This window comes from Bacillus rossius (assembly GCF_032445375.1).
Source record: "Bacillus rossius redtenbacheri isolate Brsri chromosome 9 unlocalized genomic scaffold, Brsri_v3 Brsri_v3_scf9_1, whole genome shotgun sequence".
NCBI lineage: Eukaryota > Metazoa > Arthropoda > Insecta > Phasmatodea > Bacillidae > Bacillus > Bacillus rossius.
Window position 1 is genome coordinate 19,801,634 of NW_026962012.1, and position 24,259 is coordinate 19,825,892.

The 24,259-nt window shown below is 40.8% G+C and overlaps 1 protein-coding gene across 4 annotated transcripts in view; it reads right to left on the reverse strand.

Annotated features, from left to right (window-relative positions):
• Positions 1 to 24,259, reverse strand: part of LOC134542646 (Golgi-specific brefeldin A-resistance guanine nucleotide exchange factor 1) — a 135,270-nt gene that overhangs the window by 59,523 nt on the left and 51,488 nt on the right. For all 4 annotated transcript variants that reach the window (XM_063387052.1, XM_063387053.1, XM_063387054.1 and 1 more), the window contains exons 18-25: positions 22,650 to 22,886; positions 19,128 to 19,404; positions 16,530 to 16,650; positions 16,316 to 16,458; positions 15,177 to 15,292; positions 12,823 to 12,982; positions 5,793 to 6,012; positions 5,465 to 5,640 (exon numbers count right to left, since the gene is read on the reverse strand). In XM_063387052.1, the coding sequence (XP_063243122.1) occupies positions 5,465 to 5,640; positions 5,793 to 6,012; positions 12,823 to 12,982; positions 15,177 to 15,292; positions 16,316 to 16,458; positions 16,530 to 16,650; positions 19,128 to 19,404; positions 22,650 to 22,886 (1,450 nt within the window). The remainder of the gene's footprint in view (positions 1 to 5,464; positions 5,641 to 5,792; positions 6,013 to 12,822; positions 12,983 to 15,176; positions 15,293 to 16,315; positions 16,459 to 16,529; positions 16,651 to 19,127; positions 19,405 to 22,649; positions 22,887 to 24,259) is intronic.

Here is a 24,259-nt window from a genome sequence, read left to right on the forward strand (position 1 = left end):
TAGGTCCTAATAATTGGTAAGGGTGACACCTAACTGGGGTTTTGTGCAAAAGCTTAATTTCATATTGGGTGAGATGGGTACGCCCTAATTTTTCACTCAAAACGTCGGGAAAGTTACTGCATAACTTCTCTATTTCTCGTTTCTGTTCAAAGTTAAGATGGGTTAGTGAAATGTTATTATCCCCTTTAGCCTCTGTGTGAATGGCCTTTACTTTGCTCTGACATTTTGCGTCCGGTGACACAAAAGAAACAAAAACTTGGTTGTTAAATTTAAAGTGAATTCTTCGTGCTTTCAAATCAATTATCATGCCTGTTTTTGCAATAAAATCGGAACCAAAAATTAAATCTGTGGCCAAATCATCTGCTACTAAGAATGGGAAAGACCAAGAAAACAAATCGATTTTTACTTTAACAAAAACAATACGATTTACCTTCAAAGGCTGTTCAGCAGCTGTAAAACACTTTATTTTTATTGGCTCTATCTTTTGAATCAAACGGTCTTGTTGTAATTTCCTGAATAGCTGGCCTGACACGAATGATCGCACGGATCCGGTATCTATTAGGCCTGGAACTTCTTGTTTTCCAATTACTGTGTTGGCGTAGGGCAAAACTGTGGGTATATTAGCTAGAATATTATGACATGTTCTCTTGTCCGTGCTTCGCGGACAATTACATTGTCTGCACATAGGCCTAAACGTGTTACAGTTTTCCGTTTGCTTGTCTTGACGAGCTTTCTCTTTCTTAGCTCGCCTTTGTTTCTGTTTTCTTCTTTTATTTTTTCCTCTGTGTGGGGAAGCGGTGTTCTGTTGAAATTTTTGGTCGGGTTTGGCATTAGGTTCGGTGTGAAAAGAAAAATTTCTAACTGTTGTTTGGGCGGCTGGCTCAGAAAGAATTCTTTCTGGCCAGCGATTTACACGTTTTTTGAATCACGCGAATTTTGAAAGTTTGGGCGATAGTTTTTTGCGCGACACTGTTCAATGTAGTGCCCGGGTCTTTTGCAGTACCTGCAGACAGGTATCCGTTCCTCTTTATTTTGAGGCTTAGCGGCTTGTTCATTGCTGTTTTTATGTTGCAAATTTTTGTTATAATACTGCTGTTTATTTTCTGTTACTCTGGTATTGTTGTGTGCGTAGAAATTAGCTTCTCTGTTTCGCTGGTGGTCTGCGTATTCTACATTCGTGTTGGAGATGCAAAAGCGATCAAGCTCGGCAAAATTTTGTGGTCGGGCCTGAAAAACTGCTTGCGATCGTTCCTGCGGGTTAATTCCATCTAGGATGTTTGAGACTATCTCACTCTCAGATACTCGCAACCGAAGAATTTGAGCGGCTAGTTTGATGTCTGCTATGTAATTAGGCAAGGCTTCATTTCGGTGTTGTAGCCTGTTGTACCATTCCAATCTGATGTTGGTCATCAAACGGGCTGGAATAAAATAATTTAGAATGTCCTCATGAAATTGGTCAAAAGAATAATTTTGCTCAATGGCGAGCGTCACTCGCTCGCTCAAGGGTGGTTGTGTGAAGGGGAAAATAACTTCTAGGAGTTCCCTGTCTGGAAGGTTTGCCTTTTGTTTAATTTTGAACAAATTCTTTAGGAAGTCGATTAGACTCTTGGGCTCCAACCCTGTGGTTTCCTGAAAATTAGCCAGCAGTCTTTCGACGGGATTAGGTATCTTGCATAAAAACTACCTCCAGTTGTTTGATTGAAGGTGGGAACCACAGGTACTGGGTTCGGTGCAAGATTAGAGGCGTGAGGTGTGACTGGCGGAGGTTGAGTTTGGTTTTGAAGTTGGTATACCTGCGGGCCCAATGGCAGGTATGTGGTGGCGGGGCTGGGGTAAGGAAGTTGTGATTCAATCCTGCCACCAGGGTGCACAGGGGCTGGTTGTGGTAGCGTAGCTGCCAGGGTGGAAGGAAAGGCTGTCAGTGGCGAAACTGACCTTCCACTGGCCGAGGAGGTTGGAAGGGCTTCCGGGGAGGTATGGAGGGATGTGAAGGCTGACCGGAATTCATGATAGGGGTTGAAAATGGCGGGTGAGGTGGAGGGTAGGTATATGGGTTGGGGCATGTAAACAGGATGAGCTGAGAGCGAATGCGTAGGATAGGCGAAGGTGACATTGGTGCTCGGGTGAGTACTCGTCGCCATGACAGTCGCAGATGGAAAATGAGATGGTGTGAATGTCGAAGTCAATGCCCGGCGACGTGATGTCAAGGGGGGGTGAGGGTGGTGGGGAGGGTGAAAGAGGTGGGGTAGGGACTGGGCTGCCTCCAGTGTGCATTTGTTTTAGGGGTTCCTGTACTTGACTGACAGTTACTCCTCCTGCCACTGCCTCTACGGGTTCAAGTGTTCTTTGGTCGATTGTGGCTAGTTTGCTCCGCAATTGGAAATTTAGACCAGGAATCTGTTGCCTACATTTCTCGATCTCCTTTTGGTAGATCCCATTTAATTTTTTGGTGGCTAGTATTGTGAGGTTGGTAAATCTCGTGCCAATATGACTCAAGCGAGTTAGCGCACGTAAGATGTTGTTTCTATTTGTCTCGTTTCGTACAGAATTAGTATAACTGTGGAGTTCCTGAAATTTACTGCAAACACAGTTAAATTCCTCCAAAGAGTCCAAGTCAGCGAGATTAGTGACTTGTGGTTGAATTTCCTCGGCACACGCAGCTCGGAATCTTTTCCGGAGCGTGGCCACGTCACCGAGGCTTGACAAACCTCGAAATCGGAGTTCGTACTCCAGCTCGTCACGGAGGAGATACTCCGGCGTGAGCATTGTGTCCCTTTCGTAGGTGGAGCTTGGTCCAGTCTTACGAGGACAGCAGAACATATACACAAAATTTACGTTGATTGGCCAACCAACAAAGACTTAAAACTATGGTTGAAACAGTACAGTTAAATTCTACACAAGACACTCTTAATTTAACTTAGCTTAATAATATCGTAGTTCCTGCGACGGGTCGGAAGTATGTGCCCAGAATAATGAAAAATATATTAGTTTTGTCAACATTAATTTGGTACTTCTGCTGCTCGAGAAAAGAAAGAACAAGGCCACGGCGGGCAGACAGTGGTCTGTGAAGGTCGTGCAGAACGCACGGGGCGGTGAACTGAACTCGACGCGACCACACGCGCCGTGAGAGATAAGCAGCGCGCAGTGACGGGGGAGGGGTGGCTACGACCTTGTCAACAGCACGTTCCGGGACTCGCGGTGGGGGGGGACAGCTGGCTGGCTGCCGGACGTCTCGCGCGCTCGGCGCTAGCTAAGTCCGCACGGGAATTTAAAACTCAATATAACTTAAAAAAAATTTATCTCATTATAACTAGGGGGTGTACCAGCGATCAGTTTACAATATCATTACAAAATTGTTTTTATCAAAAATTAATTTAAAAAAATTTTTGTACTTTTAATTTTAGTTTAGGTATGCTTATATTATTCAGGTATGCCTATAGACCAAGGAAACCATGCTCTGCTACCAAGTTGTAACACCCCTCGTGCCTCAAAATAGAATTATTTGGAATTAATTAAAAGAGCCTTGGAAACAAGCTGGAAAAAAAAATACGTTAAATGAAATGATTTACCAGAGGCGACACGAGGTGGGAACAAACACAATTTAGGAACTTCCAGTAACAAGCAAAGGGGAAGTTGTAGGATCGTTATAATCAATAAAATAAAAAGTACACGATTAACTTGATCTATAGTTTCCCTGTTTTATTTGCCCTGATTCATTATCATGTTTCCATTATTTTAACATACACGCAAAAGGTTTTAACAATTTTCAAAGATTAACAAAAGGAAAACGAAAATAGGGGGCCGGCCCGCGAATCTTTAAATAAGTTACATTCTTAGTTTGACATCTAAACATTTGCATAATAAGATGATTATATTGATAATTAGTTCTATTTGTTTTACATTTTCTTGAGAAAAACACTGGTCGCTGGTGGGTTGGTCATCCGGTGAAGATAGTTCGTAGTTAGGTAAGGGGGAAATGTTGAATTTACATTACCACTCCGGGGTCTTTAAACGATCACTTCGGGTGGTAGAAAAGTTTCTTCTAATGTTTCTTCCCACGGAACAGGGAAAGGGGGGGGAGGCCACGAGATGAGAGCCTCAATCTCTCCCGGTCATCGAACCCTGTCTGCAACAGTCCAAATCAAAACTGATTAGAACTGGTATACAGGCAGTCTATGGGGCAGAAAATGCCCGGAAAAAAATTTAAAGGGAAAAAGGAGGGTTCGCGAATTATCACTCACCAAAACAGGGGAGTTGCCCAGCACGCTGCAGTCGTGGAGTCAGCCAGGCTCGGAAGCTCGCGAATTGCGCGGCAGGACGCGGATGATTTCTTCATAATAATAAATTTCAAAGAGAAAAATTTCTAAGGCAAATAACTAAACTATGCAGACAGACTAAGCTACTAGAATTAACTGGAGGGATAGCATCCCTTATACGAAGCGACTACATAGTCGTTAGCGGTCGGATGAAGTCTCGCCGATTCGCCGATACTCGATGGAGGACTGTCTGCAGACGCGACGCGAGTTGGTCTGTGTCGCTGGAAGTTGCGTCCCGTAATTAAAAATGCCCACCGGCTCTAACAGGTGGAAGAGGGGGGTGTCTGGGCCGCCGAAAAATACCGAAGTTGCCCGAATGCGGGCAGAAAAAAAACTCTAGCAGGAGTCTTGAAGTTGGCCACACTGGGCGACCGTAGCGATCTCTGTCGGAGGGGGTCTGAGTTGAAAACAATCGACTCGACCACGGCGTCCATATAACACAAGGCAAAGCAGGTGCTGCTCCCTGGCGGCCTACAGGGCAAGTTGGCTGGGTGGTTAGCGAGTTTGCCACTAGGTGTCGCGGGGTGGTCCATCCTGGCACACACATTTTTTTTATGCAAGGCATCCTGGGAGACGGTCGCTGTTGTCCAGGGGGTTACGACCGGTCATTGGTCTTACTTGGAACTGAGAGAGGGGGGGGGGGGGGGTAAAATGCAACGTTGGTGGGAAACTACGCCCCGTCGTGGCTACCGAGGGGCGAATATAACACTACGACGTGATGAAAAAGGCGGATCTCAGCTCGTCTCTGCGAACTGGTCGCCTGCAAGCTACAGCCTTGCCTATGCAGTTAGAGTCACGAAGGGAAATAATATAACTGGCTTGAGGCATGACTGAAGGCGGGGGAAATGGTAAGCGGGCTGCCAGTCAGTGATTAGACCAGCAGAATATCCGATACGCCGATGGGAAAGGGGCTCCAGAGCACTGAGACAAAGTTTAACTCAGAGGAGTACACCGGACTAACAAATTAAAATTACACTATAGTAGGGCAAATAAAATTTCTACACAAAAATTTAAAATCATAATAAAAATTTAAAATATATCGTTTCGAATTTACAAATTAACGGCACAGTAACAAACATAAATTTTAAAAACTACCGACAGATACTGAAGTGGAGAGAAATAAAGAACGGTGTGCAGAGGAGACTCACCAGGATCCAGCCGCAGCCTGCGAGAGGCGGGGACATCTCGGGGCTGGACGACAGACTGCTATCAGCGTGCTGCTGCCTGATGCCCGATTTGGACAGCTCCGAGTCCGACGTGTAGCCCCTCTCGTTGCCCAAGCCACTGTCGTATTCCCGCTGCAGCTCGCCGTCCGACTTGGCCCCTGCCACATCCACCGACAAACCTCGCGTCGCCCCGCCGGTCACACACTCCGACGACACCCGCCAGCGGTCGTACGCTGTGTTCGTCACAATAACCACATGGACTTAGCCCCTCCACAGCCCCCGCAGCGAGGAGGAGTGAGCAGAGACCCACCGTGCTGCTGGGAGCAGCCGGCCTCGCTGACCAGCCGCGGCGGGGGGGCGCCCGCTCCCACACACTCCAGCAGGGTGAAGATGACGGCCCAGCCCTCCTGGGAGTGGATGTTGGCAGCGCTGGTCTTCAGCAGCTCGTACAGGCCGTAGGCCACCTGGTGGGACACGCGGGCCAGAGCGCCCTGCCGCAGCAGCAGCAGCATGCGCAGCGACTGCAGCACCTGAGCACACCACCGCTACACCACTACACCACTCCACCACACATGGACCATCTGTGGCTATAAGCCTGTTTGATGAACAGACCAGTGTGTCAGACGAGTTAACTCTGAATACATATAGTTCATTCTTAGTTTCTTACCTCTAGAGCTAATATATTAGGAATATATATATATATATATATATATATATATATATTTTTTTTTTTTACCATACTTACCCTTTATACTCCCCTTAGTATATACGAATTACAAAAAAAAATGGTTAAAAAGGGGTTGGTAATCTTTGTATATATAATATTCACACCCAATGTGTATGTTTTTTTTTTTTTTTTTTTTCATTCTTCATTATATAAAGGGCAACCTTAATTAAATATATGTATGTCATGTTTATTTTAATATTGTTTAATATCATTGATGTGTTAGTTATAATTTGTGTATTATCATCGATCTCTATCGTTTAAAATTTATAACCTATGCTGTAGTCTAGTACTGTATATTTTATCTTTGTAAAAATAATGGAGAAATAATAAGAATTTTGGCAGAGCCATTAGCTTGTGAAAGGGATTTCATGAATAAATGTCAAGTCTGAGGTCAGTAATACTAAATGTTCGTAAGTTACTGAAGTTGCATCATAAAATTATTTAGTAGAATTATAGAAATATACTATAAAATTACTTCAGTATTTTGAGTGAACTCTCAAGATTACTCTATACTATTGTTGTGGATGGATTCATCCATGTCGGTACGATTGATTTGTCACGCTAAAGAAGAAACTACCGACTTTACAAGTGAATTAATTGTGCAATTATACATACCAAGAGACGCACTATTAAAATTTGATCTACCTTAACATGAGAGTCTGTGAGTACTGATGGTTAGAGGCACTGGAAAATAGCGTTTATAATTGCTGTTCGTAGCATTTATATTTTGCCATATAGCATTTATATAGCTTTAATTTTAATAGACTAGAAAATTCTTACGTGATTCTATTATTCATTATTCAATTATTCCATATTTTCAAAACGGTTTTGAAAATTTTCTATGTACACAATTCACGATGGTATAGCTATCCATATTTTATTTTATATTATAAAATAAAATTGCCCCATAATAACATGTAACATAAAAGTTTAAATATTACATTTGTAAAGTACCTACATCAAATTAACACTGAAAATAAAAATTTGCAATTGAGATGTTAAAATATCAATGCAAAAAACAGTCAATGTTGTTCAAGTAACAAAAATAAGTGTCAAAAATCACTTTCACAAAGCCGAATATCAAAAATAATTTTCACATAGTTCTTAAATAAAATGTAACTTTACCAAAGACATTAGCCACTAAAAAAATTAAAAGACAGCATTGAGCATGTTTCAACGGTCTTCTCAGTCATGCTGGTACTTCTATCCCTGACATTTAAATTATATTTGCTAAAAAAAAAAAAACATTCAGCATCAAGCAACACTGGTTAATAACCTTTTATTTATTGTGAATAGCAGCGCAATATTTTAGTTTCACAGATTACCGTTTGTTTTTCGGGTTAGGAAATTAGGAAAACACTAGGTACGTTCAACAAATGAGCGACAAAAGCATAGAGCTACATTGCTGCCATTTTTTTTTCGTTAAAGTGCTAACGAATTTGACTGAAGTAGAGTTTCGTATTTTTTTTGTAGTTGCTAAATATAAGCTGCGTGTGTTGTAAACTTAAATTATGCATTTTTATATTTTAGTTGTCATTGAACAGTAATTAATTTGATTGCTTGTGTTTATATCACGCACGCACGCACACGTTGGCAAATATGGCCGCTTCAATGTTTTCACTTTCTTTCCCGTGAAAATATTCATGCACGTAAATAAACGTCTCTCTTTAATCGTTTACATTTGTTGGGTCGTACGTTACGTTTGCCGTTAACTAAGTTTCCACGCGAGCCTATGCGTATTTAAATTGTGTTTCGTGTTATTTACAAGATTCATAGATCGTGTTGATTGTTTACATGGCTCGCCATCGTCACCGGTTATTAGGTAATCTTCAAACACGGCAATAAGATGCATAAAATAAAGAATGTTCTTTATTGTATGAGGTTAGGCCGTTAACAATAACAAATGGTTTATTTAAAAATATTAGGTAAACCTAAAATTTACTGGAAATTTTATATTACTTGAAATTGTAATAATTACTTTTAAAAACGGGATTGTAGCGTTTATTCGTCGGTAAACCATTTTGTCGCTTTTATTCGCGCCTATATCGTTTTTACGATTTTCCAGTGCCTCTACTGATGGTGTGCGTGTAATCACTTCAAGAACCGCACCTTTACCATTATATGAATCAAAGGAAGAGTCTCCGAACCAGCACCAGTCCTTCGAAAACTACGACCACCAACCTATAGAAGCTGGATTCGAGCATCATCCGTGTTAAAGATCATCAAACTGTGATAGACGACGCAAGTTACGTTGATTTTTGGTGACATCGGCGATTAGATTGTCCGAAACGAATATACAGACTGCGGTATTGATATGCGGTAAATGCAACATGTAAATACCAGAAGACGGAACATGTTCGAGGTTCTAACCCCGGGAATATCAAGAGGAAACTACGACCGATACAGAGACTAAAACTTCAACGATTGTGCGAACGCTGGACATCCTTGAACTAGAGATTATTTTTTTCATAATCCTGAAGTAATATTGAAAAGATATGAACTGAGTAAGTAATTAATTTTAAGTCTAGAGTCTTGTTAATATTGAGTTCAAATTATAAATAAGCCTAACTTCTCGAACTCTAATGATTTAAGAATTTGTTAAAGTACAGAACCTAGCTTCTAAAATTCGCCCACGAATACCCTGCTCTTTAACTGGCCGATGGCAGATATAATTATATCTATAGGAATATTTACAGACTGAGTTTAAAATTTTCAAATAGTTATGTAGATAAACAACTCTCAACAAATTACTCGTTACAATTAACTTTGGATATATAATTATTTTAATACAATATTTACCCTTTTTTTTCTCCACCTTAGGGGTGGAATTCTGAAATAAAAAATTTCATTAAAAATCTGTTTGTAGATTCCAACTAACGTGTGAACAAACACACGAACTAATACACAAACCGTTTTATTATTAGTATATATAGATTAGTCCCTTTGAATTGTTTCCCCCCTCCTTCATTTTTCAGCTTCCCCACCGATGCTCCGACCGCAGCGCGCTGTATGCGAGGCTTTATAAGCAGCCGTCAGCTGTGCCTCGGCCTCTTTAGCTTAGCATACTTTGAGCTGTGATAAGCATGTGATCAGTTAGTTTGTTAGGCAGTGATGGCACCGAGGGAGAGACTGCTGTGGTTTGATTTTGGTTTGCTCGCACGAGATGGCCGTGTGGTAAAGTAGCTACAGTTTGCTCCGAGGATCCCAGCGTTTAAAGTAAGGTAATTGTTTCCCATCATGCAGGTTTGACTTTGTATAGCTGCTGGGACCTCGATGGTTCGCCTATTCCAGGTTCTTTTCTCTCTTTCATGCCGCGGTTTGCATGGCCGTCCGTTCATGCCTATTGTCTCCTGATGTCGTCCCTTATTTTTTTAAGCACCATAAGTGCCGGTGTCGTGAGTTGCCTGCCTGAGTGACTTTGCCTTGCTGTTGTCTTTCCTCTCTGTTTCTCGCCACGTCTAGGGTAAGTGCTCCCTCGGGCTGTGCACTTGTTACGTGTGGAGAGCTCGTGGTTCGTAGGAACCTGTAAATGGCCATGCCGGCCTTGATATCTAGTCTACATATCTTCTTTAAATATTAAATTTTTTTAAAATATTTTCTTTTGTAACTTGCTGTTTTAGCTCCGCGCGGAGCACATTGATACTCTATGTAATATTTTGTTAAATGCTCGTACAATTTCTAAAGTAAACCTAAATTTCTGTCCTGTATCATGTATGGGTGCTTCATATGCACGTAGAGATAGTATTCATTATTGGGCAACGCACACGTTCGTTGTATTTATACAAGAACATGTTATTATTTAACGCAAATTGTTGCATAAAGTGAATGACAGTTTAAGCTCATGAGAATTGAGGTCGCATCACGAATTTGTAACATACTAAATGAACTTTGGCTGCTGCCTTAATGGAGAATATGTTGGTGAAGCAATTGTCTGAATTATTGTCCTCTTTTTGTGTCCTTGTGGACTGGCATAATCTCATTTTGTATTTTGCATGATTTTGTGAACGTTTATGGAAAACATTATTAAAAAGAAGACAATTCTAAATGTATTATTCTTGTTCTAAATTAATACTATATATTGTTTTTACAAGACACTCTCTGCTAGGTACCCTTAATAGAAAGGGTGAATACATACACTCCATTACTCATATGAGCACCGAAGTGTAACTTGGTGTGAATAGTTTGGTGTTTTGTAATTTTCTTCGTTCACACCACGTTCCACAATGTAGTAAATACAACCACTTATTAAAATATTATATACGCATCGACATACCTAATTATTTACATTAAGATGATAAAGTTTCAGACAAGAGGAACACCTTCACAGTGACTTCAACAAAAAAAATACGAGTAAAAACACTAGATGTTCTAATAATTTCCCAGCATCGTTCCACAAAACTTATGACGTTCCAGGACTAAAGGCTCGGTCACAAGTCACGTTGGTTGTAGTGATGGGTCGATTCCGATTCCGGAATCGGTCGGTCCCACCGATTCCAGTATAATCGTGGGATTCAGAATACAATGGTTTTGGAATCGACCATGACCGATTCCTGCATTGTTTTTAAGTTTGCAAAATACATCTCCTACGCAACGTAAGAAAATACTAAAATGAATGCAAATATAATTTTTAAACTACATAATACAATCTTTTTTACGGAACTGATTTACGAATTACGGTAATTAACGTATTTATTTACTTGCGCTGCCATTTTCCCTATAGTACAAATGCAGTATCTACTTTCCTGCTTTAAACAAAAGCATTTTTCGGAAATTACGTTGCAGCAGCACTGCATTTAATAGTAAACCTTCAAAAATAACTAGACAAAACCATAAATGTGTAAAGAAAATTATGTAAATGTAAACGGCAAGTAAAATAACGTAAACGTTAACTATTTGATCATGGCAGCTACATTTGCCATTGTAAACAACCTAATTTTTTGTTTGTGCTACCGGCCATGGTAAACCATACGGCCATGAACCAAATCTTTGGTGACGTGAACGTGAAAATTAAGATGTTTCACATCTCTGCACTTTAAACTTTTTTGAGTCCGGAAACATAGCTCTATACAAATTACCCGAATGATCGGCTACTGCTATCGGTAAATTGTGTTCTACCAGAAAACTTGTAAACAATAACTCTGCGTTTGTTACTTTCGTTTCTTCAGATGTAGCGAAAAACGACGATATAGATTTATTGCTCGTCACGGCTTTAAAATGTTCTGCATGTTTCTTTGATTAAATATGCCGTCTACAGTCATCCCTTCCACCATGTGCAATCGAAAAGTCACACGTGCATACATTACAAAACGCGTGGCGTTCCAAAACATTTGAAGGTGAAAAGCATGGCCATTCTTTTGAATAGTTTGGTCGAACGTTCTGAAGAATAACGTTATTTTTTTTTGGCCCCAGATACACATTGTTCTGTCACACGCTTCATTTCTACAACCGGCACTGAAGAACACATACTATCGAACAACATAAAATGGTTTCACGTCTGTAGACACAACAAAAACACTTTGATGAAAAAAATGGCTTTCAAGAATGTAATTAACACAACACAGGTTAGCCAAAGTACCGTAAAAAAATTATCGTGATGTAAGTAGCTAACAAACGAAAAGTCCGAGAATATGTACTAGTTGTATCGTACAACGGACGTAATACCGTACCATTTCTATTACAAAACACAAGAATTAATCTACTTATTTCGACAGTACATGCGCACATTTATTAGTTCCGTTATCTGCACAACCACGTGATGTATTCAAACTGCGTTCACGAAACACGCACACCAGAAACGGAATTTTTTTTCTGTTACCTAGCAGCACAAAGCCTCGTTTCCGTAATAAACCAGCGATGTTCCGTAATTCCGTAATTCTGTGTTAAATCCGTAATAATTACAAAAAATCCGTAATGGTTAGCAGCTCTGCGGAAATATACATGACACAAAAAATTCCCGGTTATTAAAAAAATTCCCTGAAATTTCCCTGATAATTCCCGATCAACGTGATTTCCCTGATAAATCCCGGTTTTCCCGGTTTTCCCGGTGAGTGGCCACTTTGTAACATTATTTACCAAATACGTCATAAACTCATAAGACATCTTTGATTATTGGCAGTGTTTGAACCCATGTTTCGTCTAACTATATGCAAGGTTAAAAGGCCAAATTGTGCTAGAAATTCAAGGTAGCATAACTTGATGGTAATGAACATACTTTTTAACATTATATAAGCTGTATATAATGTTAATTTCTGCACAGAAAATGAAACACAATGCAATTATATTTTTAAAATCATAAACAACCTTTTTTTTCTGAGTATATTACTCTGTTGAACATTGTCAGCTAAAAATTAAGGAATAGGAATCGGATTCGAAGAATCGACCCTTTAATTTAAGAATCGAAAATGGAATCGGAATCGGTATATTTTAGGAATCGGCCCAACACTAGTTGGTTGTTTCATTGCATTATTACTCTCATCCTGTAAATTAATCAATCACAAAAAAAAAAATTTTTTTTCAATTTAAATTTTGTCTTGGATAATACCTAAGTAAACCTTATTTAAGAACAGACAGATGATATATGAACGTGTGATAGGAGGACAGCGACGAGACGCACCACGGGGCTCATGTCCTCGCGTCTCACGAGCCGGACGGCCAGACGCAGCAGGCCCACCACGACGCGCTCCACCAGGAAGTGTTGTTCCGCTGGCGCCGCGCCCAGCAGCAGCCCGTACAGGTGGGCGTGCACTCCGGCCCACAGCGGGCCCGCCCGGTCCCTGCAGCACACACCGCGCCCGCTCTCTGCATGCGCTTCCTGGCGACTCGCTCCCGCTCCCTCCCCTCCACCTTCTGTGGTCACTGGCCCATGTCGGGCCCTGCTCAGCAAGTGCGGCAATGCTGCCTGATGCCGTCCATCGGAACTGTATGTTAGCAACCGTTTAAGAGACGTGTGCTTGATTCCGTGTGTGCGCTCGGAGTTCTAGCACATGACTGATGAGCCCGTGCTCAACTTCATTAGTTCAGTGGTGGCGTTTGCTAACATTTAACATGCTTTTCTTGGGTAGTTTTCATTTCCGGAACACACCCGCTATTTTAAAAAAAATTATTTTTGGGTTTGAATACTTGTAAATTTCCTTCCAGAGACAACTGAACATGGATTTGGTCGGAAAAATGGCATCATCTGACGTAAAGGTTTTGTGTTTATTACAACTCCCCCTCCTTTATTTACAGCTGCAACATTATGACATTTCATAACAACAGGGTTTTACTGTAGTGTATGTCTCAAGAATGAGACCCCAGTGTTTTCTAAATATTTTAAATTACAGCCCCCAAGCTGTAGGCCATGAAAGTTATTGTAAGCAACATACTACGAGAACGTGTCATCACGTCCTGTCTCCGATTACAGGACACCCACCTTCTTGGTTCTTAGGACCCTACAGAATTTAGATAGGTACTAAATATTCAGCGCATGAACCAAAAGATTGTGGACAATTGTTTACCCTTGCCCATGGGTGAGAGCGCTCGGCAACATCTTGGGAAGGGAAAATTAGTTTCTGTGACTGATCCTAACGCCAGTTTTCACTAATGTTTGTTGCATCCTGACTGCCGCTCTTATACTGCATTTTTCACCCCTTGGGGTCGGTTCCAGTTTATTGCGTTCCATTGGCTGTCAGGTGTGGCAGACAAGCTTTACAACGTTCCGGGAGAAATTAAATTTAACTTTGTTTTCAATTACACAGACAATATAATTGTATACAGTGCTAACTTTTAAGAACATCTGGACCATTTGCGAGAGGTGTTTAACTGCCCTAAGTCCACTGGACTAAACAAAAAGCCCATATTACTGTGAGCAAAGATCAAAGATCAAGTGAGGTTTTTAGACTTAATTATTTCCCAGGACTTGCCTCTGATGGACCCCAACAGGATTGTCCACATTGTGAGTTTTCCGCACCAAAAAATTATTAGAGAGATTCCATGTTTCTAGGGACGATATTACGTGCGGTTTGTGCCCAAGTTTGTGTCAGTTTGGGCTCCCTTGAATCGCTTCTGAGAATATAACTTGACATTGTTCCGGATTGCGCCCTTCTGAGCCCGATGTACCACCATCTCTCCCCTTACACGCTGCGAGCCCCCTACTTCCACCCCCACCCTCTGCGACCGCCCGCCAAAATGACGTCAGTGCTCCGCTCCCGAGAGTTGCCGAGCGAGGACGAGCAGGCAGTGAGTCGCGAGCGCTAAGAGAGGAAGGAGCTTCATGCACCTGTCATCGTTCTCGGAGGTTATGAGTGAGACAGGGGGGAAACGGGCCTCGCCACACACGGGCTACGTCACGGCCCTGGGAACAGAGTAGTTGGGTCCACATGCCCGTTATACATGTGGTGGCGCCCTAGGATTCAACAAACTCTTCAACCCCCATTGCGGTAGCAAACTCAAGAGTTTTTTTTGGAAAAGGCTTTTGTCACTCTGAAGAGATTGTTGCCCACATCATTTGATGCTGAGACACAATTTTCCCTTCAGGTTGATGCTTCAAGGACTGGGCCGCTCGGAAGACCGACTGCACTCACCACTCCCACCCTGACGGACACCAAGCATCGCCCGGGTGCATTTCAAAAGGAAATTCTGGTGACAGATACGTAATTGTACTCTCTCTAATGTTAAAACTTCTCCAAGAAACAGTATGTTTGTGCTGTGTTCACCTGTGGCTAATAAAGAACAGCACAAACATGCATACTAAGCATCGTGAACAGACAGCAGCTATTGTGGGGAATTGAATGTGACTGAAAGCACATTAATGCCAACTGCTTGTATAAAAATAGCTATTTTTTTGTAAATAAAACTTGCTTTTAAGAACTAGTATCCACGACCAGTTATGCTGGTCCTCACTGGCCACTGCTAGTCGAGATGACCACAGTGGTCGGTGTAAGTCGTAAGTTGACGGGGTTCGTTTACGGAGTGAAGTGGAACACGTACTTATTCTGGATGATGACCTTGAGCAGTAGCTCCAGGAAGAAGATGGCTGCATCCTCATCGTACACGAGTCCAGAGGATGCGTGGGCATCTGGCCCCTGGGACGCTATCATCAGAGCCTGCAACCACACGCACACCACGCTTCAAGCACCACACACGGACAGCATGCCAAGCTTTAGATGAATACTTAAAGACAGTGAGGCATTGCTGTCACCAGTCATCATAATCCACTTCGGTTACCAGATCATAGAAACTTTGCAGCCCTGTAAGTTCAAGCATGCCAGCTTTAGCACAAAAGATTTTTGAGTTTAAATGCAGAATAATTAAGTTTACAAAAGCTCACTGTTTTACTAAATTCTAGTGTTATGGTGTGTTTCAGCCTTAGTGTGCAGAGCACAATTTAATTGGCAATTACTTCCATTTTGAATACCCATTTTAGGCTATTAATGCCTGCTGTCCTTGTTTCGTTGTGCTATGTTAACAGATGCATACCATAGGCACACAAGTTTAGACACAACTTTGCTGTATTAAAAGAAAATTACAGATGTTTAAGTAAGGTCATGAAAAATATTTAAGTACATCCAAAACATTGTAGGCGGTAAAGGAAAATTTTAGAAGTATACGAAGCTATGAAAAATCAAAGTTGAATCCAAGACTAATTTTCTTAGACTTTGACCAAATTCCAAAACTTTGAGAATTCCGAAGATATTAACTGTGTTTACAAATACCTGGTGTACCAATTTTAGGACTTTATAACACCAAAGGGTCACATATACATATGTAATAAGCAATTTTACACATAGTAAAAATTACAAATAGGTAGAATTGTACAAAAAGGTACAATAGTTCCGAGAGTTCTGAGAGTTCCGAGAGCGAAGGTAAGTGTGACACCGGCGAAGAGGGTGAGAGACCCACCCAGGACAAATGCTTTTAGGGCAAATAATGCACCCCCATACGTATGTGATAAATACACACATGTCGGAATCACAAACACAATATAACGTAACTTTTAACATATTAAGGGATTACCAAAATTTTCATTTCTAGGATTAAATACAGAAAAATTTGAGAAATGGAAAGAAGACAACACTAAAAACACGAGAAAAACAGTTAGTTACGTACACAGACAACGAAGGCCTGACCTTGACCAGCTCCTGCAGGGAGTCGAGGCGCAGGAACTTGGACTCTGTGACCAGGTGCTCCAGGTGACAGTCTCGCACGCACTGGCGCGCCTGCTGCACCCTCTCCTGGTCCTCCGGCGAGACCAGCTTCTGGGCCGACGGCTCTGCAACACCCCCCGCGGTCAGCTCTCGTGTCCCGACCCCTGATCCCCCCTCCACCAGGTCCCCCACCCACCTGCCGCCCCCAGCGCGATGTACGAGTACAAGGAGCTGAGCAGGCCGGGCTCCGCCTTCCGCGAGGGCAGCTCCTCCCGCTGCAGCGAGATCTTCCCGCTCATGTCCACGAAGTCCTCCGCCTGCCGACACACACACACGCCAGTCCACGTCACCTCGTGCCATTCTGCACAACTGCACCACGCGCCACAAACTGATCACATGTAGATTGCACAGTAGGTTAGTGATGCCCTGGTATTGCAATAATATGCTCCTAGAACAACTGTACACGTGCCACAAAGGTGCTGGGATGAAAGTTTTATACTATGCGAGCAATGCTGTTCAACTTGTTTATATTCGACGGCATTAGTTAGGTATTAAATTTTTTTTCAAAAGGTTAATATTTCTGTTTTTTTGGTAGCTTAAAGTTTTTTTTTTTTTCCCTTATTTCTTTGGGGCATATTTAATATTTTAAGGGGTTCTTTTCATTTTAATTTAGCTGTGCCACTTGCCTGATAAGTTTTCTTTGTCTGCATTGCCATCTGTTTATATTTTATACATCTATTGAAAGGGTAATGGGAAAAAAATGAAGGTGGAAAATCTAATTTTTTTTTCAACTTTAAGAGAAAATACACAAATCTTGTAGAGGTAAAACGCATTAAGATAGAGATGTTTCAAAGTATGTAAAATTAAAGTCAGCAAGAAAGATTGGCTAGTTTGGATGCTACAACACGCATCAAAATGAGGTACTAATTTTTTACCCGAGGAATGAATAAATATTAAAATTTGTTGTTTCATTGTATCCTTGAGAGGAAAATTTGTGAGTCGCTGTTGAACATGCAGGTCCCATTGTTTGGGTGCTGTAGGTTAGGTTTGTTGAGGTAATTTGTAAGGTGTTCTCATTATTATTGGCCACTTCAATGAGAAGTACAGAACTGGTAGCAACAGGTGTTTGCTCCACGGTTTCCTCTTTGGATAGCACGTTGCTGCGAGGAAGCACAACCGGTAGTTGCTCTGTGGATACCCCGTGGCGGGAAGCATCTGCTGGTGACGTCACAGTTTTTTTCGTTAAGGTTGAAAGTTGGTGTAACTGATGTGAGGATTTAATTATAAAAATCTCCATCGCAGTGGCTCCTGCCCGGACTAAGACACATGAGTCGGTGGGCAGAGACTGGCACCAGGATAGCAGCTCAGGTGGGATATATTGAAATAAATAAGGAAAATATAGTATGTTCATTCAAAGTGACATGTGATATTTATGAAGTACATATAACTGTCCATAAAATTTGTTATAGTAATATATATTGTTATAAGAAAGTGCTAGCTCTGGCTTACTTATAGAAATACAGTAGAACACCCCTTTTTTTACACTATTGAAGGGGGTGTCTGAAAATGTTGTAAAATGCAGGATTGTGTAAAATAAGGGAAATTTATGAAAAAAAAAATTTTTTTTTTTCAGAGAACTGTGATATTATATGACCTAAACATATCATACTGCGATATACACATAATTATTCATTATGAGTGTCTGAAGAATATCTAAAAAGAATAATTATATACTTAAGACCCATACTTAAATTCTGTAGAGTGTATAAGTAAGCATACAGTCTATGTACATACTTTCATACTTATATTAGCAATTCATAATAACATGACATTTACAGGTTACGAATATTACCAAAAATATCACAAAACAAAAGGGAAATGTACTAAAGCCAAAGTTAAATTTATCAACAACAAAAAATACAGCAAGGTTTCTCAAAAAAATTAAAAAAATATATTCAGTCCATCTACACATATATAGATACTAGGTTAAGTCACTACTACATACGTTTAATAACCAGTTTTCAATTACTAAAATACAGGTTGTGAAAAAGAGGTAAAAATTAATTTAAGTAATTGCAAATACCTAAGTACAGGTACAAAAAGCAACTTACAATTTACTGTGTGATCTTAAAAGTAACAAACCAAAGATTATAATTTTTCCTTGTAGTTCTAATTCATTAAAAAGGTAATTCATGAGAAAAAGAGTGAAACCATCGCTCAATATTCACCATAACAGTGTGCTAAACAGACATTTTTAATGTCCTTGATTACTACACCGGCTGAGTTGCGGCTCTTTGTGCAGTGTAAAATGATTACTTTATTTTAGGCTCGTATTGCTGACCATACAACAGATAAGAATGAAAATAAACTATACATGTCAGGAAATTTCACACATACGGATTGCTTTACACGAATCTGTGGTCGGAAAAGAGTAGAAAATATTCTTTGGTAAGAAATACATATCTGGTATTTTACACCAAAGAGGTTACAGGCAGCTAGTCCCAATAGTAGACTCTAGAGTGTAGACTCATGGAGTGAATGAGCTGAGGTTTTTATTTTTATATAAATATATCTGTGTGTCTCTGTGTGTGTGTGTGTGTGTGTCTGTGTGTGTCTGTATGCGTGCGTGTGCGTGTGTGTGTGTGTGTGTGTGTGTGTATATAAACACTTTTCCCTTATAAGATGTGATAAAGAGGTAACGTATACAAGGAGAGATAATGGGCAAGAAAATAAGTACACAGTGAATTTGTAAAGCAATTGAACTAAACAGAGGACTTGAGATGAAGTGCGGTACCTCGGTGAGGGCCTTGGGCAGCAGCTTGCAGCGGTACAGCACCAGCACGCACTCCAGCACGTTCCTCCAGCCGTCGCGCAGGATGTCGCCGTGCCGCAGCGCCAGCCCGAACACGGTGCGCGCCGCCAGCTGCGCCTTGGCGTTGCCCCCCAGCGACACGGTCAGGGCCTCCGCGCCCTCCGCGCCGCTCAGCAGCGTTGTGAACTTGCACAGCGAGATCACCAGGTTGTCCAGGTCGCTGCTCATGCCGTAGTGCCCCGAGATCATGGCGCACTTCCTGCGCACGCACGCACCGGCATCCGTCAGCGGCCGTGCTCTCCTGCACGCTTCTCTTCCATGAGCCATAGCTACCATCTGAGGTCGACAGTGCCGTGTTTACCCGCACACGGGTCTGTCTTCATATAATCCACGGCTCAGCTTATTGAAGTATAAGAAATAAGGCCCTGGTGCCTTCTTTGTCTGTCAACTATCACGGGTGTGAGCTGCTTCTCTCTGCATGGGCGTCGCAACCGGGGTGGGACGGGGGGGGACGGGGGCCACGTCCCCCCCAATAAGTAAAGTCTTCAATTTCGTCCACTCCAATAATATATTAAGTTTCGAAGTTAGTATATTAAAAATATGATTTCTGTGATACAACCCATATGGTGCATTTAGTCCAATCGTGGTAATGTGAGCACTGTGTTTTTACAAATTTGTTCTCTGAAAATATGTTTTTTTAAAAATAAATTATATATTGCAACCCACTATAATTAGAATATTTAGGAAAGAAATATGCCTAAAAACCACCTTTTTGCACCTTCAAACCCCAAATTTTCCCCCGCTTTTTTTTAGGGCTGGGCCGATCACTAAATTTGCCGATCATTCCGATACCGATCATTTGTGCCGATGACCGGCGCCGATCATTGCCGATCAGACAAATTAAGAATTATATTGCTTTTTTGATGTTAAAAATAAAAATCTAAAAAAAAAATTAATGAACAAGATACCTTACGGTAACTTACCATTTATTTAACACTTCTGACAAGACAATTTGTTCATTGGTTTTTAAAAATGAACAATAATATAATGTAAGCTAAGTATTTCCTATTTCTAGACCTTCCCACCCCACAAACCTAAGTACCCATACGACACCTTTCACAGGTCTTGAAAATAAGTGCTTTATAATATCTACAAAAGATTTTCCAAATAAATAACTAAACACTACTGCAATACTAAGAGTGCAACACAATATGCAATACACAAATTCAGTGACACACATGGTAATTCTTGATGAATTGTTTTGAAAATAAACAGTATATCATGTGTTGATATTTAAGATTTACTTTGTTAACCAATGCACACAAAACACTTGACAACTCTTTGTGGGTTAGTTTCAAAATAAATATTAAGTTTTTGTCTAAATAATGCAGTGCAGATCTTGCAGCATTTAAAAGCACCAAGCCTAAATTAAAAAATAAAAAAAATTAGGCTATTGTAAAAAAAAATAAGAAATTTTTGTTTGTTTGTTTTATTTTACAAACAACTGTATGCAACAGAACAATTTTCAATAAAATTTTAACTTGAGAAACGTAAAATACAAAACAATCCGATCGTAAGAAAACAATAACAAACAGGTATATTCAGTTCAAAGATTAATGAATGCACAAAATATGAGATCCGTGCCTTGGTAAAGCGCGTGCACCATTTTCATTGCTAGTTTGCGCCACTAGTCTCACTTGATGCTGGCCATAGATGCTACTAGCGAAGTGCACAGTCTTCCTTATCCTATCCATATCTATGGTGCGATAAAGTTATTTTCTTACTTTGGCAAAGGTAAACAATGAACGTTTTTCAAAATAAATGGAAATTAAAACGTAGTTTATAAGGAGGAATATAAAAAACATGTGTGAATTTTAGGCCTTTTCCGCTTCGTAAAAACGTATGAAAAAGGAAATTAATGATTTTATAAGTGTATGTTCCGGGAAAGTAAACCATTGTAAATATAGTGCTTTTGTGGGACCAAAATTAATCGGCGTATGACATGGGAAAATGTATGAAACGGGAACGTATCATCGAGGTTCTATTGTAGTATGTAATGATCGGAGTTTGGTGATTGGTAAATAATTTTCAGATCGGTACCGATGCCGATGTGTTAAACACGGCCGATTATTGTGATCGGTGATCGGTGATCGGCATCGGCCCACCCCTACTTTTTTTTCCAGGGGATGGATATTCCTCAACAACTAAATCAATTGCAGCCCCCCCAAAAAAGATATCCTTGCGACGCCCATGCTCTCTATTACCCCCCCCCCCCCGCCCACATATTTACGATCCTTTAATTCTCCGCATTTTACCCAAAGCCTAATTGTCGGGTGCTCTGCCACAATGTCGACCGGCTAGAAGCAGCTCAGGGAAACAACACCAACACCTCTGTTCTTGACCCGTCCGGAAATTCCCAAAACAAAATTTTGCAGAGCATGAAAATGTAGGAGATGAGTTGGAAAAATGTTATGAATTGTCTCTAAATTATTTTTGTTTATCTCAGACTTTTCGTAAAGAGTCATACATTTTAGGATTAAGCATGGCAAAACAAGTACGCAGTAAATAGAAAAATAACCATACTAAAAAATTACTCATTGTATTGGTGCTCTTTATAAATGCTTTACAATATGAAAAACAAAAAAAAAATGACAATAAAATCTATGTTCACTAAGATGACAAGATATCACAAGTTTCAGGTTTATCACAAAAAAAAATTATATTCATAAAAAAAATTAATATGCCCTAATTTTAAGCACATAAATACATAAATAATAACCTCAAAAACAAACTTTTTTACCAACCAGTTAAAAACCACTAAAAAAAACCTTGTACTATAACAACAGTATAGTCATAATTTTTTAAAGAGAAATTCTCGGGGATTTACCAAAATAGTTTTATTTTATTTTGTTTGTCTGCAAATTATGTATTCAAATAGTTACTAACTGAAATATTGTGAAATTCACAATTTCTGCAATTAAACTCATCAGGGAAAAATTGTGTGACTTTATAATTAGAAAAAAGGTTAGTAAATATGTGGGAAAAAATTTATTGACCAAATAGTGAAAGCAAAAGAGGCAATGTGACCAATTGTAAGAGCCCTTAAAAAAAGAGTAATGATAAAACTAATTAACAAACACTCACAGAGTGTAACATCATACCTGAAGACCAAATTTAAAAATATGAATGGTAAAAAAAAAAATCTTTGAAACTGTTGTGCTGAATTTTTTGGGTTTAGTATTTTTGTGCGGTCATCATTTGTGGGGGTTTTTTCGTTTTATTAGTCCATTTTTGTTTTTCTTTGTTTGTTAACAATATTCCTATTGTGGAGTATTGTGTGGTGTTCATATCCTGACAAGAGCAATTTTTTGCTTCATTTGTGTTTTTGTCATTGGTGTTTTTTGTAGTTTTCTTCTACAGACATACATGTGCATAGCAATGGCGTATGTCCAAAAGCTTACATTAAGTAAAAAAAAAAGAAATTTGTAAAACGTACAGACATACCTGAACCCAGAGATGGCCTTCTGGTAGACGGGCACCTGGTTGCTCTTGTCGAACACGAAGCTGAGGGCAGCGACGGTGGGCCCCCAGACGAGCGAGAACAGGTCGTGGTCGAACAGGCCGTTGGGGGCGTGGATGTAGACCCCGCTCCTGCCGCTGCCTCGCCGCAGCAGCACCTTCCACAGGTAGTTCTCCTTCACCAGGCCCGTCTGCTCGGCCGGCATCACGATCTCCTCCGACCTGCGACCACCCCCGTGCAACACCGGTGACCGTGTTCCCCCATTCAGCTCCACCGACACCCTCACGCTGCCCGTGCAGTGCGTCAACCTACGGGTTGACTATTGCACAAGCGATGGTCGACTCATTGGGTTTTGGTAATTTTTGTGTGTTGCTGTTAATGAAAAAAAAAGCGCAATGAACCAGTCATTTAATGATCCCAAATGCTTAGGTCAGTTAACATCGTACACTCCTTTTCACAACATGGCTTGATTCAAACTCCTGTTCGAGATTTGTTTGCGCATGAAAACCATCCCTGTTGGCGAGCAGTCAAGTCTCAACATTCTCCGGGCTAGACGAGTGACGTTCCGCTGGATCTCTTCCGTCATCTTGCCGCAACCATCACAGCACCGGTAGTTGTTTCACAAGCGCTTCCTTCTGGGCTCAGCTGCTGGCCCCTCCGATAACCATCGCTTAACCTAATATTCGAACCTGCTAAGGGTTTACTACCCCACAACGTGTCGTCCTTCGTCCGGACTTCACATCCGGACTTCACCTTAGCAGGTTCTCGTAACGAGAAATCGTAATAACCGAACATAAAAAATTATAATTAAGTTAGATTCTGGACCATCCATAGTCTTAATTTCACACCGTAACTTGAAAATGGTGCAATACAGGGAAAAACGTATTGAATAAAATTTGTAGCAAATTAAATTATGAATAGAAAGTGTCTGTATGGAATTTTTGTATCTACAATGTTTTTTTTTATTTAATCGCGAATGAAATGGCCTGATACAAAGACCGACGCCATTCATGGTCACGGAGGAAAGGAAGCGAAGGAAGAAATGAAGGGTGTCGGCTGGTCTATTTTTAGATTTACCCCTCCACCAACTTAGGAGGGGAAGCAACTGGCGCCGCCAAGAGATGAGAGGGAGGGAAAGAGAGAGAGCGCATGTTGTTTGTCACCAGTCCTTCCTCCCCTGATCCTTGCTTGTACCTGCTAAGGACCCAACTGGCGTAGCCACGCAGCTGTCTGTGTTTACTGCCTGAACGTTATTGTTTTAACTGATGGTGTTTTTCCTTTTTTGAAGATGCCATTAAAATCACTCGTACTTACGAAAGGGCCAACAAGGAGGCACTTAGACTGGTTTAATTTAGTATGATTTACGTAGTCAAACTGACGGTGCATTACAAAACTGTCGTAACAACGAAGGTCTCGCAGTATCCCGTACTCGTAATAATGAGCTTCCACTGTATCATGTATTGTGAGTGATGATGTTGGTACAGTGCTGCTCTAGACGCCTGATGAGACATGAAGCAACTGTGCTACCCAGAGGCTAGACGACTTGTTTGTGGCCAGATTAAGTAAAGTGACACTGAACAATTAAACATGACAT